This window comes from Moschus berezovskii, chromosome 10 (genome assembly GCF_049115385.1).
Source record: "Moschus berezovskii isolate FMDL1 chromosome 10, NW_MosBer_1.0, whole genome shotgun sequence".
NCBI lineage: Eukaryota > Metazoa > Chordata > Mammalia > Artiodactyla > Moschidae > Moschus > Moschus berezovskii.
In genome coordinates this window covers 48,957,335-48,976,369 of record NC_142469.1, presented here as the reverse complement: position 1 = coordinate 48,976,369, position 19,035 = coordinate 48,957,335, and the positions used below count along the sequence as shown (strand labels likewise).

Sequence of the window (19,035 nt, the reverse complement as noted above, 5' to 3'; positions counted from 1 at the left end):
ATGATATCAATGTATTATTTAGAATGACTCTGGATTTACCAAGTCAAACCACACTGGAGGTGAGGTCAGTTCAGTTCAGTTCAGTCATGTCCAACTCTTTTTAACCCCACGGACCACAGCATGCCAGGCCGCCCTGTCCATCACCAACTCCTGGAGTTTACTCAAACTCACGTCCATCGAGTCAGTGATGCCATCCGATCATCTCATCCTCTGTCATCCCCTTCTCCTCCTGCCTTCAATATTTCCCAGAATCAGGATCTTTTCAAATGAATCAATTCTTCCAATCAGGTGGCCAAAGTATTGGAGTTTCAGCTTTAGCATCAGGCCTTCCAATGAACACCCAGGACTGATCTCCTTTAGGATGGACTGGTTGGATTTCCTTGCAGTCCAAGGGACTCTCAAGAGTCTTCTCCAGCACCACAGTTCAAAAACATCAATTCTTTGGCACTTAGCTTTCTTTATAGTCCAACTCTCACATTAATACATGACCACTGGAAAAACAATAGCCTTGACTAGACGGACCTTGGTTGGCAAAGTAATGTCTCTGCTTTTTAATATACTATCAAGGTTGGTCATAACTTTCCTTCCAAGGAGCAAGCGTCTTTTAATTTCATGGCTGCAATCAGCATCCACAGTGATTTTGGAGCCCAAAAAAATAAAGTCTAACACTGTTTCCACTGTTTTTCCATCTATTTCCCATGAAGTGATGGGACCAGACGCCATGATCTTTGTTTTCTGAATGTTGAGCTTCAAGCCAACCTTTTCACTCTCCTCTTTCACTTTCATCAAGAGGCTTTTGAGTTCCTCTTCACTTTCTGCCATAAGGGTGGTGTCATCTGCATATCTGAGGTTACTGATATTTCTCCCAGCAATCTTGATTCCAGCTTGTGCTTCTTCCAGCCCAGTGTTCCTCATGGTGTACTCTGCATATAAGTCAAATAAGCAGAGTGACAATATACAGCCTTGACATATTCCTCTCCATATTTGGAGCCAGTCTGTTGTTTCATGTCCAGTTCTGTTACTTCCTGACCTGCATACAGGTTTCTCAAGAGGCAGGTCAGGTGGTCTGGTATTCCTATCTCTTTCAGAATTTTCCAGTTTGTTGTGATCCACACAGTCAAAGGCTTTGGCATAGTCAATAAAGCAGAAATAGATGTTTTTCTGGAACTCTCTTGCTTTTTCCATGATCCAGCAGATGTTGGCAATTTGATCTCTGGTTCCTCTGTCTTTTCTAAAACCAGCTTGAACATCTGGAAGTTCATGGTTCACGTATTGCTGAAGCCTGGCTTGGAGAATTTTGAGCATGACTTTCCTAACGTGTGAGATGAGTGCAATTGTGTGGTAGTTTGAGCATTCTTTGGCATTGCCTTTCTTTGGGATTGGAATGAAGACTGACCTTTTCCAGTCCTGTGGCCACTGCTGAGTTTTCCAAATTGGCTGGCATATTGAGTGCAGAACTTTCACAGCATCATCTTTCATGATTTGAAATAGTTCAATGGGAATTCCATCACCTCCGCTAGCTTTGTTCGTAGTGATGCTTCCTAAGGCCCACTTGACTTCACATTCCAAGATGTCCTGTTCTAGGTGAGTGATCACACCATCGTGATTATCTTGGTTGTCAAGATCTTTTTTGTACAGTTCTTCTGTGTATTCTTGCCACCTCTTCTTAATAACTTCTGCTTCTGTTAGGTCCACACCATTTCTGTCCTTTATCGAGCCCATCTTTACATGAAATGTTCCCTTGGTGTCTCTAATTTTCTTGAAGAGATCTCTTGTCTTTCCTATTCTGTTGTTTTCCTCTATTTCTTTGCATTGATCGCTGAGGAAGGCTTTCTTATCTCTCCTTTTCTTTGGAACTCTGCATTCAGATGTTTATATCTTTCCTTTTCTCCTTTGCTTTTCGCCTCTCTTCTTTTCACAGCTATTTGTAAGGCCTCCTCAGGCAGCCATTTTGCTTTTTTGGATTTCTTTTTCTTGGGGATGGTCTTGATCACTGTCTCTTGTACAATGTCACAAACCTCTGTCCATAGTTCATCAGGCACTCTATCAGATCGAGTCCCTTAAATCTATTTCTCACTTCCACTGTATAATTGTAAGGGATTTGATTTAGGTCCTATCTGAATGGTCTAGTGGTTTTCCCTACTTTCTTCAATTTAAGTCTGAATTTGGCAATAAGGAGTTCATGATCTGAGCCACAGTCAGCTCCTGGTCTTGTTTTTGCTGACTGTACAGAGCTTCTCCACCTTTGGCTGTAAAGAATATAATCAATCTGATTTTGGTATTGACCATCTGGTGATGGCCAGGTGTAGAGTCTTCTCTTGTGTTGTTGGAAGAGGGTGTTTTCTTTGACCAGAGCATTCTCTTGCAAAAGTCTATTAGCCTTTGCCCTGCTTCATTCCATGCTCCAAGGCCAAATCTGCCTGCTCCTCCAGCTATTTCTTCCTTCTTTTGCGTTCCAGTCGCCTATAATGAAAAGGACATTTTTTGGGGTGTTAGCTCTAGAAGCTCTTGTAGGTCTTCACAGAACCGTTTAACTTCTGCTTCTTCAGCGTTACTGGTTGGGGCATAGTCTTGGACTACTGTGATACTGAATGCTTTGCCTTGGAAACAAACAGAGATCATTCTGTCATTTTCGAGATTGCATCCAAGTACTGCATTTTGGACTCTTTTGTTGGCCATGATGGCTACTCCATTTCTTGTAAGGGATTCTTGCCTTCAGTAGTAGATATAATGATCATGTGAGTTAAATTCACCCATTCCAGTCCATTTTAGTTCGCTGATTCCTGAAATGTTGACATTGGAGGTAGACAGCAGTAAATCCTGCTGTATGTACTCACTACTTGGAGCTCCAGCAAGAACATATTCTCTGGAGCTTTAATCCTGGCTTCTATCACTTATTTGCTGTGGGACCTCTTTACAACTCGACTCTCACCTGTAGATTGACCTAACGGTACTTACTTCACAGAGATTAGTTTTTTTTTTTTCATGAAAAACAACTAGAACAGTGCTATTATTATGAGCTAACTTTAATTTCTTGGTATAAAAGTTCGAAGTGACAAGGGACAGTGATTATATCAAACTTTAGCTATTTTAAAACCATCTAACCCGTAAGATAGAAATTGTCATTTAAAGACTTGAAAAATCCCAATCATATCTTTTTTTCACTTGTCTATATATTTTTTTCTTTAAATTTTTTTTTCATTGGAGGGTAATTGCTTTATAAGCTTTACAACGTTGTGCTGTTTTCCACTGCACAACACCATGAGTCAGTTCTCAGTATGCATATATCCCCTCCTTTTCTAAAAAAAAATTTATTTATTTTAATTGGAGGTTAATTACTTTACATTATTGTATTGGTTTTGCCATACATTGACACAGGTACACCCGGGGCAGATTCATATCCCCTCCTTCTTGAGCCTCCTTTCCCACATATATGCTAAAGTCTTACAATTCTCAGGCACTAGCTTTAGAATCTTCAAGCACAGCAAGCTATTGTGACAGAACCAGAAAACAGAATCATGAACTGAACCAAGAAAAGGAGGGTTTCAGCCAAAGCTCAGTATATTTGTTGAAATGAAGAAGAAAAGGTCAGTGATATGGAAGATACTTCCAAAAGCAGGAGAATGAAACCAGCCAATTTTGAAAAGGAATAGTGGAATGTGATAACTCACCTCATCTCCAGGTTTGAAGTACCTTACATCAAGTCCACACTCCATCACCACGCCAGATACATCACGACCCAGAGTCAGAGGAAATTCTTCTCCTTTGATTTTAACATGTAAAGGATCACGTTTCATATTTAAAGCTGTGGCTCCATAACCACCTAGAAGATAGAATTTACTTTTTTCTTCCAAAAGAATGGGATGGTTTCAAAACTGCTGCAGTTATGGGCCAGGTACAATTCTAGATCCTCAAGAAGTAGATTAGAAAGTAATCAATCTAACAAATTTTTTACCATCACACAGGAAAGCATAAAAACAATGAGTGTTGTTCCTTTCAAAGAAAACTACTAGGAAAGTTATAATCACTTTTTAAGAAATTTTATATTGTAGTATAGTTAATTAAAAAATAATTACTTTTTGAAATTCTAATTCTGAAACGGTCTTCAGAACTGGTCTTTGAAGATGATTTCCTTATTAATTTATTCATTCATGAACTTTTTCAACATGAAATCATTTGAAGCCAAGTCTGGTGAAGTAGATAAATGTCAAAGTTGTCTGAAGTTAATAAGCAAATAAATAAGGCATAGGTATAGTATCTGATACTAAGACACTGGTCTATGAGTAATTGTCCCTGTCTCCCAAAAAATGTTTCTAAAACACCTTTGGGTTAAGTGTAAGATTCCCAAATGGAAAAGAACCACTTGGCTGCATCAACTCCGATATGCTAAATCAGGCTGACTGCATTATTACATATCTTTTTAATTTAAGAATATAACTGCAATACTTTGGCCACCTCATGCGACGAGTTGACTCACTGGAAAAGACTCTGATACTGGGAAAGGTTGGGGGCGGGAGGAGAAGGGGATGACCGAAAATTAGATGGCTGGATGGCATCACCGACTCTGTGGACATGAGTTTGAGTGAGCTCCGGGAGTTGGTGATGGACAGGGAGGCCTGGCGTGCTGTGATTCATGGGGTCGCGGAGAGTCGGACACGACTGAGCGACTGAACTGAACTGAACATAAATATCAACTAAAACTGAAAATGTTCCTCTGATCACTTTTTTGTTTTTCAAATAAATTGGCTACATATAATAATCCAAAGTAGTTTATTACACATCTTCCACACATAAAATGATTTTCCTAAGACACAGAAGTGTCGGCTGTCATCTTTTCTGCTTGACATCCTCCTGAGAACATTCCTGCTACGTGAGGCTCTCCAAGATAAGCACTTTGCTTATCTTTCTAGGGTCATGCACCACAATTCATGCTCCAGAATCACTAAACCATTCTGAAAGTCTCCCCTTTTCTCCCACTCATCCTCATCAGATCTTAATGACGAGGAGAAACCAGCAAAGGAGCCCAAGAAGGCTTGGCCAGTGTAAAGGTATCCAGAAAGTCAAGTGAAGAGGGCCATTTAAAGAAGTCAGATGCTGCTGCCAGGGAAGAAAGTTTTCAAACAAGGTCAAGAGCTGCCAATAGACCTTTAAGAAACAAAAAAATTCCCCCCCAAAATAAAATATTGGATCCAACAGCACAGAAGTCTTTGGTGACCATTTTAGGAGCAGTTGCTAAGGCATGGGGTGACAGAATGAGAATGAGGAACTGAACACCATGAGAACATTCAACTCTCCCAGATATTGACAGTATGGCTATAGAGAGTGGAAAAATGGGGCAGTGGCTGGAGAAGGGAAAGTGAGATGGAAGACTGGTGGGTGGTGGTGGTTTAGTTGCTACGTTGGTCCGATTCTTGTGATCCCACAGACTGTACGCCACCAGACTCCTTTGTCCATGGGATTCTCCAGGCAAGAATACTGGAGTGAGTTGCCATTTCCTCCTCCAAGGGATCTTCCCAACCTAGGGATCAAGCCTGGTCTCCTGCATTGCAGGTGAATTCTTCACGCCTGAGCCACCAGGGAAGCCCACTGAAGGACTTTTAAGTCTTTTTTTTTTTGGTCCTCTTTATGAGTGGAGAAATAACAGCAAGTTTTATGCCGATGTGAGTGACCCAGTGGAAAGGGAAACACTTAAAAGACAGGAGACAATTGCTGAAACAATGCTTCCAAGTGGGTGAGCAGGCGTGGGGTCTAGAACCTTGGTGGTGGGCTGGCCTTAGATGGGAACAATGACATTTAATCCATACAGCAAGCGGTAGAGAATGCAGGGAGAGAGGCTGACAGGGGAGTGCAGAAATTGTTTTTCTAATAAAAAATCAAGACACATGGAAGAAAGCCTTTTAAAGCTGGGAAAGTCCCAGAAAATCTAAGCTGATGGCCACCGTGCCGATATTAGATACATGCCAGCTGGCTAGTTAGGACTGCATTCTACCAGGGGGAAAATAATTTCCTACGTAATACTCACAAAAATCACATTTTAGTCTTCCTGTCTTACATTCCTTTTCCACCTCTCAAACACAATAAAACAATTATTCACTGAAATTCCCTTGTGATTTGATTAACAAAAGTGGGAATTTAGTCAAGTCAAATTTTCAAGCTGCCAAAAAAACAAAAACAAAAAAAACCCACCTCCAATCCCTTTCTGAGTGTCACAGCCTGCAAAACAAGGCTGTTTTCTTGGTTACTTGGATATCGACTGAGCAGTCCTGGCTCACTGGTACCAGCTAAACTAGTCCCAAATCCAGAAATAGCTGGTAGTTAGGAACTGAGAATCTGCTTGGAGACAGTGAATGGGGAACCTTAGCAGTTCTGTGCCATTGTTAGAGGTGATCAGTTTGGTTCAGAGATCGAACGACCTGGAAAATCCTAAATCTTCCATCAGTTTCAAAAGCTTTGATCTCATCTAATGAAACCAAACTTTGTTGGTATGATGCTATTGGTGGCATTTTTTTTTCTATGTTAAGATTATTCATTTTTCATTACCCATTTATATGATTTATGATTTTATATCCAACAACAGTAGCCATCTCCAGAAAAATAGGTGGCTCTCATCTTTCAAAACAGACATGTCCTTGCTTTCTTGTCAAGGGAAATAATGCTCCCTATAGTTTATAATTTCATTTCTCCAAGCTACCATTTCAGGTATCTTCTGCAACAATAATCATACATTCTCAAAAAAGAATCCATGGGCAGAAAATACAGGGGATAACTACAAACAATATTACCCAGTCAAGTCATTAAAAAACTATGATGTCTCAAGAATACTATATAAAAGTAAAATGTGTTATTAAATAGCAGCCAAGAAAGTCCAGATTCAGCCATTCTACTGAAATTAAAACGTACAATGTAATACAAATACACAGACTGTGCATGTGCATTCAAAGAAACGAAAAGTTAACAACTTACCGACTGGAGATGTATTAACACGTCTTTTGTCACTCGAACATTATTGACCAGAGATGTTTAATAAAATTGCTGGTCACAGGCACTGATTTCTACAAAAATCCCTGGTCAATAATGTGTTAACAGATCTAAACAAAGACAAAATGCTTTTAAAAATTGCTCAAGGATTAAAAAAATGTATATTTTACTTTGTAATCAAATTAGAATGAAAATATAAAATGACATGAATGACTGAATGACAACTACATATGTGAAACACCAAAAAAGGCTACAGTTGACAGGGCATGGGATCTACCTTCGAAGAGCTTATAATCAAGGAGATGGCAAATACATACTGCTCACTAGGTATAAATCTACCACTTAAAGATAATTCCAACAGGAGTCTCCCTGTTGGCTCAATAGTAAAAAATTCATCTGCCAATGCAGGAGACATGGGTCCAATCCCTGCGAAGATCCCACATGTGGTTGTGGTTGATCGCTCAGTTGTGTCTGACTCTTTGCGATCCCATGGACTCTAGTCTACCAGGCATCTCTGTCCATGGGATTTTCCAGGCAAGAGTACTGGAGTGGGTTGCCATTCCCTTCTCCAGATCCCACATACCACAGAGTAAAGTCCACGTGCCACACCACTGAGCCTGTGCTCTAGAGCCTGGGAGCTGCAACAACTGAGCCCACGTGACAAAACTACCAAAACCCAAGTGCCCTAGAGTCCATCCACTACAACAAGAAGCCACTGCAATAAGAAGCCCGAGCACTGCTGCCAGAGAGTAGTCCATGCAGCAAGGAAGACCAAGCACAACCAAAAATAAACAACAAAATTTTTTTTTAAAAAAGGTAATTCTGATAAAAACTAAATTATCTTCATGCCCCATGGAAACAGAATAAGGTGAAACACCTAACAGTAACAACTATTCTAAGCAAACAAAAGGAATACAAGTGTGTATTTCATGGGGCAATCACCATAAAATCATTTAAACTTGTATCTCTTTCCCCACAAAGAAATGTGTAATAGCTGTTCCTCATATGTCTAGATCAGCACTGTCCAACAGGGATGTAATGCAAGCCACATATCTAATTTAAAATTTTCAAGCAGACACTAAAAAGTGAAAAGAAAGTGAAATTAATGCTAATAATATTTACTTAATATATCCAAAATATTATCAGATCAATATATAATGAATATAAAATTAATAAAACATCTTACACTCATTTTTTACTGAGTCTTGAAATCTAGTGTATATTTTACACTAACTGTACATTCCAATTCAGACTAGCCACATTTCAATTGCCCATTTTTTGTCATTATTTTCCAAAGTTAAAGTAATTCACAAACAGTAATCAATCTTTTCAGCACCATAATAACTGTATAAAGAATATAGTGCACTCCAAGCTTTGTCAACAACCCCTAGCAGAAATTAAGATAACATTATTTCCATTGAAGATGGAGCACAACAGAAAAGCGTATTTTAACTTCCAAGGGCAGAACGCAACAACAAAATGAGGAAAAGTACTGTGTCCATATCTTGGCATACTGTTCTGCTGCTTTGTCCACTGGACCGTTAGAAAAAGCTGGGAGTAGTGGAAGGGCAAACACAAATTACTATGAAAATGCAAATTCTGAATTGATGTGAAAACATAATCATACCTTTAAAACCTGTGATGGACCTCAGAATATCATAAAGTTCCTAGCAAAGTGTACCAGAAAGTTAGCTGTGGATACAATTCTCAAGTCCCAATTTACATTTTTAAGGTAGCATTGGAAGCATTTCCAACTTATATTTTGTAAAAGATGAAAGCATACCATGGACATTGCCAGTTCAAAATTTTTGAAATACCTACTGAGATACTGTCAAAACCCTAAACCATTTCTTTGTGTTAACCCCCAAAAAAGTAGTCAATAACAACAAATCTTTTAAAACTGATCCCTGATGAGGTTGTCTCAAGTTAAAAAAAAGAAAAGGTAATGAGCAATGTCTTTTGAAACTTACTTCTCATATTAACATCTATAGGATTTATACTTGAAGCATGAACTTTGATAATAACTTCATTTGGATAGTGTATCATTGGTATCATCATGTTCTGGGTAAATCGAAGCACTTCATTACTCCCATATTTATCTATCACCCAAGCAGGCATGACAGTGCTTCTTGGAGAGGTAGTACTAATTTTTCGAACTGAAGGTTTTTGTACAACTTGGCTTCTCCAGAAGCAAACCGCAGTGCATGCATGTCTTCTAAACACACAGGTCTTCAGAAATCCCATTGTAAAGAGTGGTTGAATTACGTGCCCTAATTAAAAGGCACTTAAACGGGATCAAACTCTCACACCTGAATTCCGTCAAATTATGCCAAACACTCTGGCCGGTTTCAAAGCTGAGAATTTTAAAATGAAGACAGGCGAATGGAGCAATCAAAGAAAGAAGAGTACGGATTTACTTTACTCTTCACATCTAAATACTCCAATTAACATTCCAATCAGTATGCCATTCATTCTCCTCCTCCCTTACACCCGCTCCCCTTAAAAACAAAACCCCTAAACTCCTGCCCTGTCCCGGAAGCCCTCTGCAGAAGCCGACTCCTCTCGCGATCCAGACGCCACAGAAATCACACACTTCCAGGCTTCCGCCGCGACCCTAGCCCGGAGTCTCCTTGCCACCCTTTCTCCTTCCCTTCGGGACTTGCTCAGCAGCGCCAGCCAATCGTGTGCAAAGATCAATTGCCTGGGGCCGCAATTCCACCAATCCGAGAGCTCGGTGCTGACGGGGTCTGTGATGGCCAAAGATGGCTGCGCCCACGTAATGCCAGCCGCGGCCACTGACCTTTCCGCTTCCCTCCTCGTCACCTGGTCCCTGTGGTGGCAGACGGGGCACGAGGACCATGTTGGGCCGGACCCTCCGAGAAGTGAGTCGAATTGTCTGCTGAGGGTCCAAGAGGTCGGGAAGATGCGGGGAGGCCTTGTTCTTGTGGACGAGGGGTCCCCCCTTCCTAACCGCGTCCTGGTCAGCCTCGCTGCCTTCTTCCTTAGAACTTGGGGGGATTCGGACCTCCGAGTCCTTAGACTGTGCTCCTTGTATCCTTCCGGAGTTATATTCTCAGCGGGGAAGGCTTCCGCACCGCGGCGTTGTGGGGTGGAAGGCACAGTGGCTTCTCTTCTCTCGATTATTCGTTTGCTCAGGCTGCCTCCAGCCCTTGATGGCCTCGAGGTAGACTCTGCCATATAAGGGGCTTTAGCTAGTCCTTGCCCACTACGCTCATCTGATGCAGTCCTCACTAAGGACTCCGCACCTCTGTCCCTTGCAAAAGCCAAACTAGTGATTCTTAGCTCTCCACCCCCACTCCGCATATATTCATTCTCCAAGCTTCAACAACCTCCAGGATAACAAAGATTTTCTTACATGTGTCTCCATTTCCTCCACCTCATTTTAAAACTCTGGCTATATTTGTGAATGTCTTCTGGACATCTCTTCCAAATGTCCCACAAGCACCCCAGACTCAATTTAACCAAAGTTGACTTAATCACTGTAATAGAACCACCTCTTGCATCACAACCTACATCATAAAAAACAAAAACCTGATTTCTGATATTTTCTTGTTCAGGATACAAATGTTATTCCAGTTGCCCTTAGATTTTTGTTCATATGTCATGTCCAATAGGTCACTAAACTCTGTTCATTCTTTTTTGAAATTATGTCTGGAGTTTGTTCTCTCATTTTATGCCTGCTCTTAGGGCTTTAATTCAGATCTCCTTGCTTTCTGGCACAGACCTCCCAAACTGCAGAGCTGTCTGATAGCAGGCTCACTGCTATCAGAATCACCTTGGGCCCTCCTTAAAAACTACAGCTGTGTCCCCCTCATGCAGGTCACTGTGGTAAGGCCCAGAGGATATGGGTTAACCTTAGCTCCCAGGTGATTCTGCTGATAGATTTAGCAATTGAGGGCCTACCCCACCTTCCATCTTCCATTTGTATCTTCACTTGGGAAGTCTTTTTCCAACTGGCAGCCTTTTAGAAAACTATAAATTATGAGAACTTTAAATCCATCGGCTTTAAATAATAAACAGCTATTCCCTCAGTACATTTTTGTTTTACCATACTAAATTGCATCTGCTTATACTGTCAGTGAACAATCTAATTTGTTCTTGAAAAAAATTTTTAAATATTTTTTTAACTACAAACTTAATGTAAATGGAAATACAACCTAAAAAATGGTTTTTTTTTTTTTTCTGCCCTTTCCCCCAGCACTACCTTTTTTGTGCCACCCTTCCTCACTAATGTTGGCTCACCAGTGAGCCATTGTGAGAACAATTTTTACCTCAAGGGGGAAAATATATTTGGATCTGATCCAAGGATAGCCAGAAAGTTGCCTTGACATGATTACTTTCACTTAATCACTCCTTTAACAAATATTTACTGATACCTATTGTGCAAAACATTATTTGGTTATTTTCCCAGACCCTAATATATCTTCTGTTTGCTCTGTCATTTCCACATCATTGTACCAGTGCCCTGCTGCTAAGTCACTTCAGTCGTGTCCGACTCTGTGCGACCCCATAGATGGCAGCCCACCAGGCTGTCCCGTCCCTGGGATTCTCCAGGCAAGAACACTGGAGTGGGTTGCCATTTCCTTCTCCAATGTGTGAAAGTGAGGTCGCTCAGTCGTGTTCGACTGAGTGACCCCATGGACTGCAGCCCACCAGGCTCCTCCATCCATGGGATTTTCTAGGCAAGAGTACTGGAGTGGCTTGCCATTGCCTTCTCCAACCAGTGCCCTAAATTCTATGAATTAGAGATTAATTTAGTACATATCCCATTTTAAAGATGGATCTTTACACACTCCATATGTAAAGATGCCTGGGACAGTTGAATGATTTATCCATTGTAATTATAATCAATCAGATTTCTCTCCATCACACTCTGGCTGAAATTATCAGTTGAAGGAAGAGAAAATTTGTAGGGGAGGGGATTTGGGGAAGGACTGGCTATGGTTTTGAGACAACTTGAGGGACCTGAGTGGAGGCTTGGGGCAGTAGCGGAGCCCTGGGAAGAGGCACTGTTGTGTGTGTGAGTCACTCAGTTGTGGCCAACTACTTGCGTCCCCGTGGACTGCAGCCCACCACAGCCCACCAGGCTCCTCTGTCCATGCGATTCTCCAGGCAAGAATACTGGAGTGGATTTCCATTCCCTTCTCCAGGGGATTTTCCCAACCCGGGGATCGAATCCTGGTCTCCTGTTATTGGAGGCAGATTCTTTACCATTTGAGCTATAGAGAAGCACTAAAAGGAGGTAAAATGCCACATGGGAGCTAAAACTGCTACTTGTAAATTTTACCCAGGTACGTTCAGGAAAGGGAAGAGTCTTACTTTCAATCTTTCTGTTTTAGTGGCCTGATCCCAGTGTTTCTAGGAACCAAACACCACACTAATATTACTGGCCCTATAGTTATATTAAATGATTATTGTTATATTAAAGAAAATTAATTTTATATCCAATAGGTTTCTTGGGGGTCTAGCCTAAGAACATTTAATTACTATGGGAAAATAGATTCCAAATTTTAAACAACTCAGTTCATTCATTCAGTTCACATTTATTGAGCACCTCTGTGTTCTAGACACTGAGGATCAACATGAAGGCAGAAATTCTGGCCCTTATGAAACCTACGTTTGTGTGGGGAAGGAGGCATTAAGTAAGTTTAATAATACAATTTCAAGTCGTGTAGGTGCCATGAAGAAAGGTTAAGCAGGCTGTTTTGTTGTTCGGTCACTTAGTCCTGTCCGACTCTGCCATCTCATGGACAGCAGCACGCCAGGCTTCCCTGTCCTTCACCGTCTCCCAGAGTTTGCTCAGACTCATGTCCATTGTGTCAGTGATGCCAGCCGTCTCATCCTCTGTCGCCCCTCTTCCTCCTGCCCTCAGTCTTTGCAGCATCAGAGTATAGTGTGAGAATTAGCTGGGGGATATGGATCTTTTAGAGTGATCAGGGAAGTTTCTCTGAGTGGGTGATAGATAATAGAGACCTGAAAGATAAGAAGGGTGAACCCTGGGAAAAATGGGAGAAGGGTCTTTGAGGCAGGAGGAAGAGTAAGTGGAAAGTCTCTGAAGCAGGGGCAAAAACTTGACGTGTTCAAGGAAGCTCTCTTCTCACCCAAGAGAACTAGAGAGAGGAGAGAACTGGGAGATGAGGTTAGAGAGAAGCAGGAACCAGATCACCTTTCAGCCATGAGAAGGAATGTGGGTTTTATTCTAAATGTAATGCAAATCCTCCGGAAGGTTGTGAGTCTTTGGACATGATCTGATTTAAAATTTAAAAAGCTCCAGGCTGCTCAGGATTGTGGTCTGGAGGAAGGTAAATGGAGAAGCAGGGAGGCCAGTTAGAAGGCCGTTGACTTGCCAAGAGCTGATGCAGCATGGATAGGGTGGTGGGAGCAGAAGTAATACAAGATAGGGGTTTCGTTTCTTATGTTTGGGCTTTCTGACAGGTTGGATATAGGTTTGATGGAAAGAGATGAGTCAAGGAGGATGCTTAGATTTGGGGCCTGGGCAGGTGGCACAGTCGTAAAGAATCCGCCTGCCAGTGCAGGAGACACAAGAGATGCGGGTTCAACCCTGGGTCAGGAAAATCCCCTGGAGAAGGAAATGGCAACCCACTCTAGTATTCTTGCCTGGAGAATTCCATGGACAGAGGTGCCTAGCAGGCTATAGTTCATGGGGTCACAAAGAGTCAGACACAACTGAGCACAGCACAGCATCAAGATGGGAAAGACTCTACGGGGAGCATGTTGTGAGGAGAAAATTATCAAGACAGGATAATTTTGAGATGCCTCTAAAGATATCCAAGCGAAGAGGTTGGTTAAGCAGATGGATATACGAATGTGGAGATCAAGAGAGAAGCTAGGTATGAAGATGAGTTGGTCAGAGTGGAGGAGATAGTTGAAGTTATTCGGTCAGATGAGATCACCTGGGAAGCTGAGTGTAACTGTAGAAGGCATAAAACTTTCCAACATTTCGAGGTCAGCAGTAGGAAGCACAGCTAGCAAAGGAGACTTGAAGGAATGGCCAGTAAGACAGGAGGAAACCAGAAGGGCTTGGTGTCCTGAAATACAAGTGGAAAAGAAGTGCCTCCAGGAGGGGGTGATGTTGAATGCTGATCCAGACTGAGTGTGACTGCTGGATTTAGGAACGTGCAGCTGACTGGTGATCTTGAGGTGCTGTTTCTTGGAACAGTGGAGACAAAAGCAAGAATGTTAAATGGATGTGTTAAAGAGAGTACCAGTCAACCAGACACTCAGCTTCCAAGGGCTCTTCTATACCTTCAGCATTTATCAAGACAGTTTTTCTTTTGAAAGACAGTCCTTTTCCTCAGTGAATCTCTGATGTTATTAATACCTGTGAAGTTAATAAAATGTTCTCTATCAGTTATAGAGGAGTAAATGCTATTACACTTTGCACAGAGAAGTAGTGGAGTATAGTGGTCCGAAGCATGGGCTTCAGAAACAAGATCAGACCTTGGTTTAATCCCAGCTCTGTTGCTTTCTAGCTATGTGATTTTAAGCAGGAACTTTGGTAATTTATCTGTAGATTGGAAATAATAATATCAGCCTGTTAGTGTGGATATAAAAGTTAAATGAAATATAAAATGTATAGGATAACACCTGGAACTCAGAGCTGTTATTAGCACTGATTTCGTTACAGGGACAAACTTACTATGTTATATGTGTTTATAGTTTTCTTTTCCCTTGTTCTCTAAGAAGAGTAGTTCCTGCAGATTTCCTCCTTTTTATAAGAAGGCGTATTACTTTTCTATTGTTGCATAACAAATTTGTCTTAAAATAACACAGTCTTAAAACACCCCCAGTCTTATTATCTCAGAGTTTTGTGGGTCAGGGCTGGCGTGGCTGGGTTCTCTGCTCAGTCTCACAAGCCTGGACCGTAAGGTGTCAACCAGAGCTGCAGATTCTTTGGATGCTTTGGGATCCTCTTTCCACCTCACTGGTGGGCAGAATCCATTGCTTTGAGGTTGGAGGACTGAGGTCCCAGTTTTCTTGCTGGATGGTAGAGTAAATGAGCTCAGGAGACAGGAGATGTGGGATGATTAGAACTGAGGTTTGGGAGAATATACAGATGCCGGTAATGACACAGTCTAGGCTGTGAGCATGTGAGTGGGTAACTGGAGTGTAGTGAAGAGTTTGTGTCAAGGGAGTTCAAGAACTGAGAGGCCCGGTGTCAGTGTACCTGACTTGAAGTTTGAAGTCAACAAAAATAGCTACGGTGAACCAGCGGCTAAAATCTTTCATAAATGAAAAGGAGTACCAGGGAGACTGTTAGAGTAATATAATCTCCAAGACCTGTGCTTCAGATGAGCTGGGGGTTTTGAGAAGAGAGGCAAGAAAAAGGCATTGAGGACAAGGGTAACACCTGCCCACACCGTCTCCTCTCCCCACTGGACTCTGGTACATGGTAAGTGAGAACTAAAACAGCCATCCTGTGGGAAAACTGCAGGAGAAGCAGTGGCCTTAAGGAGAAGTCTAGTTTCCATCAGAGAAAAGAAATGCTAGGGAGAGAAAATTTATTTTCTTAATGAAAACTTTTCCACTTGATTTCATCTTATATTTAGATATAACACTTTTAGTTTTGCTCCAGGGGATCTTATTATTTGTCATAATCCTTGTGCCTAGTCTATTCTAGCTAATTAGCGTCTTTGTTTTCATTTCCCTTCTCCAATACCCTTATTGATTTTCTCAAATCTAGATTTCCTAAATATGGTCCTAAGAAAGATCACCATTTAAAATGAGTACTCCAGAACAGTATCTGTTCTGTTCTGTTCAGTTGCTCAGTCATGTCCGACTCTTTGCGACCCCGTGGACTGTAGCCTACCAGGCTTCTCCATCCATGGGATTCTCCAGGTAGGAATACTGGAGTGGGTTACCATTTCCTTCTCCAAGGGACCTTCCCGACCCAGGGATCGAACCCGGGTCTCCCGCATTGGAGGCAGACGCGTTAACCTCTGAGCCACCAGGGAATAGAGCTTCCTTAAAAAACCAAAAATAGAGCTACTGTATGACCCTTCAGTCCCACTCCTGGGCATATATCCAGAGAAAACCATAATTTGAAAAGATGTATGCACCCCACTATTTACAATAGCCAGAACATGGAAACAACCTCAGTGTCCAACAGATGAAAGTATAAAGAAGATGTGCTATATTTACACACTGGGACATTCAGTTCAGTTCAGTTCAGTCGCTCAGTCATGTCCGACTCCTTGCGACCCCATGAATCATAGCACGCCAGGCCTCCCTGTCCATCACCAAATCCCAGAGTTCACTCAAACTCATGTCCATCAAGTTGGTGATGCCTTCCAGCCATCTCATTCTCTGTCGTCCCCTTCTCCTCCTGCCCCCAGTCCTTCCCAGCATCAGACTCTTTTCCAGTGAGTCAACTCTTCGCATGAGGTGGCCAAAGTATTGGAGTTTCAGCTTTAGCATCTGTCCTTCCAATGAACACCCAGGATTGATCTCCTTTAGAATGGACTGGTTGGATTTCCATTACTCAGCCATAAAAAACTAAAAATGAAATATTGCCATTTGCAGCAATATGAATGGACCTGGAGATTATCATACTAAGTGAAGTAAGCCTGAGACAAATATATGATATCGCTTATACATGGAATCTTAAAAAATAATGATACAAGTGAACTTATGTACAGAATAGAAATAGACCCACAGACATAGATATCAAACTTATGGTTACCAAAAGGACAGAGGAGGGGATAAATTAGGAGTCTGGGATTAACAGATACACACTACTACACATAAAACAGATAACACACAAGGACCTACTTTATAGCACAGGGAAATATACTCAATATTATGTAGTAACCTATAAGGGAAAAGAAAATCTGGGGGGAGAAAAGACTTGAGGGACAGCAAAAAAGAGGAGACAGTAGCAGACATAATCTTCCTCATGTTTACAATTTTGCTCTGTGGTAGGCCTGTTTATATACCTCTGTGTCTGTCCAGCTTTGTGCTTCTGCAAGTCCTGATACATGCACCCAGCCTATTTACATAACCCTGCAAGGAGATCCAACCAGTCCATTCTAAAGGAGATCGATCCTGGGTGTTCATTGGAAGGACTGATGCTAAAGCTGAAACTCTAATACTTTGGCCACCTCATGGGACGAGTTGACTCACTGGAAAAGACTCTGATGCCGGGAGGGATTAGGGGCAGGAGGAGACGGGGACGACAGAGAATGAGATGACTGGATGGCATCACCGACTCGATGGACATGAGTTTGAGTGAACTCTGGGAGTTGGTGATGGACAGGGAGGCCTGGAGTGCTATGATTCATGGGGTCGCAAAGAGTCGGACACGACTGAGCGACTGAACTGAACTGAACTCCATATTTACAGTATCAGAATACACTGCTGTCTTTACTTTCTCTTCAGCTCCACTCTTCTCAAGAGTCATACAAACCATTCAGCAGTAATACCTCTTTTGTTCCATTCATTTATCTCCTTTGAGTTGAGCCCAGCTGCCCCTCGCCAACCCCCCACCCTCCCAGTATCCCTATGGTAGCCCTTTCCTCCTCCTGTGCATCAGCATCAGGGGCCCTCTTAGCGGCCTGTTCACACTGCTTTTCTAGCTCAGCACCCTCAGGCCTAAGAATACCACCTCTCTGATGATTTATTCAACAGTTTAGAGCAGAACACTTGCAGATTTCCCCCTAAATTAGGACACGTGAAAATACAGTCAACATACAGGACAGGCTAAGCTTCCACTGGTGCAGAGAGAAATCGTGAAGGAGCAGATGTTAAGAAGTTACCCTTTACTATTTGTGTGACTGAGCAAATCACTTAACCTCTCTGAGCTTCAGTTAACTTACCTGTAAAGTGAGGTTAATAATCGCTGGTTGTTTTAAGGGCTGTATAAAGGAATAATGCATATAAAGCAGCAGTAGTATCTGGTCTTGGTTTTGAATCTAAACCTCACTTCACATTTTTATATGAACTACCTGCCTGTCTCTGTATAACATGTGAAACTTCTGCAGACTCAGCAAAAGTGTTTTGGAATTGTATATATTCTAGGTTTCTGTGGCACTGAAACAGGGCCGAGTTACGCCAACTGAGCTCTGTCAGAGATGTCTCTCCCTTATCAAGAAGACTAAGTTTCTAAATGCTTATATTACTGTATCAGAAGAAGTGGCCTTAAAGCAAGCTGAAGAATCAGAGAAAAGATATAAGAAAGGTAAATTACTTTGACTTGTACTTAATTGTTACATCCCGAGAGAAAGCGTTTAATTGGATACAGCAGTCTCCATTTGACAGGTAGAGCTTTAAACATAAGAGAAAAAACTTCCCTTATTTAAAGACCTGGGGAATTCCCTGAGATTCAGTGCTTAGGACTCCACACTTCCACTGCTAGGGGCTCATGTTCAGTCCCTGGTTAGGGAACTGCTGCTGCTGCTAAGTCACTTCAGTTGTGTCCGACTCTGTGTGACCCCATAGACGGAAGCCCACCAGGCTCCCCCGTCCCTGGGATTCTCCAGCTAAGACCCCACAAATCTCGTGGTATGGCCAAATAAATAAAAAAATTTTTTTAAAGAAGAACTGGTGTGAAGTATAACAAAAATGAGACTAATAGGTATATGATGCTTTCTAATGTCCAACTCATAATAATTTCTAACACAAATTTGATTTCTGAAGAATATCTTTAGCAAAAGCTAATAGCTGTCTTAATAACTACGATTAATGTCTCTGTATTTTGAACTAGATATCTTTTCTGTTCTTTTGGTTTCCTAATACAGGTCACTCACTGGGGGATTTAGATGGAATTCCTATTGCAGTGAAAGATAACTTTAGTACATCCGGCATTGAGACAACCTGTGCGTCAAACATGCTGAAAGGTAAAGTTTAACTAGCCAGAGCATTATTTTATAAAAATAAGTGTTTTTCAGTTTAAATTAAAGATAAGATACTAATGCACCAAGATATCTTAGAGTAGTTATATCTGTAAATGAAATAACTTAGGGTAGAATATTACCTTCTTACTATTTGCTCTTTCAGAGCACAAAGTTATTCTTCAGA

General features: G+C 41.6%; 2 protein-coding genes across 3 annotated transcripts in view; one reads left to right on the top strand and one right to left on the bottom strand.

Moving 5' to 3' along the window:
- The window catches only part of RTN4IP1 (reticulon 4 interacting protein 1), a 54,015-nt gene extending 44,358 nt beyond the window's left edge, over positions 1-9,657 (bottom strand). The window contains exons 1-2 of the mRNA XM_055433333.2: positions 8,949-9,657; positions 3,672-3,823 (exon numbers count right to left, since the gene is read on the bottom strand). Of these exons, the coding sequence (XP_055289308.1) occupies positions 3,672-3,823; positions 8,949-9,222 (426 nt within the window). The 5' untranslated portion in view covers positions 9,223-9,657. The remainder of the gene's footprint in view (positions 1-3,671; positions 3,824-8,948) is intronic.
- A 47-nt stretch (positions 9,658-9,704) lies between these two features.
- QRSL1 (glutaminyl-tRNA amidotransferase subunit QRSL1) overlaps positions 9,705-19,035 on the top strand; it is a 34,370-nt gene continuing 25,039 nt past the window's right edge. For both annotated transcript variants that reach the window (XM_088840674.1, XM_055433331.2), the window contains exons 1-3: positions 9,705-9,860; positions 18,037-18,196; positions 18,756-18,854. In XM_088840674.1, coding sequence (XP_088696800.1) covers positions 9,837-9,860; positions 18,037-18,196; positions 18,756-18,854 — 283 coding nt within the window. In that variant the 5' untranslated portion in view covers positions 9,705-9,836. The remainder of the gene's footprint in view (positions 9,861-18,036; positions 18,197-18,755; positions 18,855-19,035) is intronic.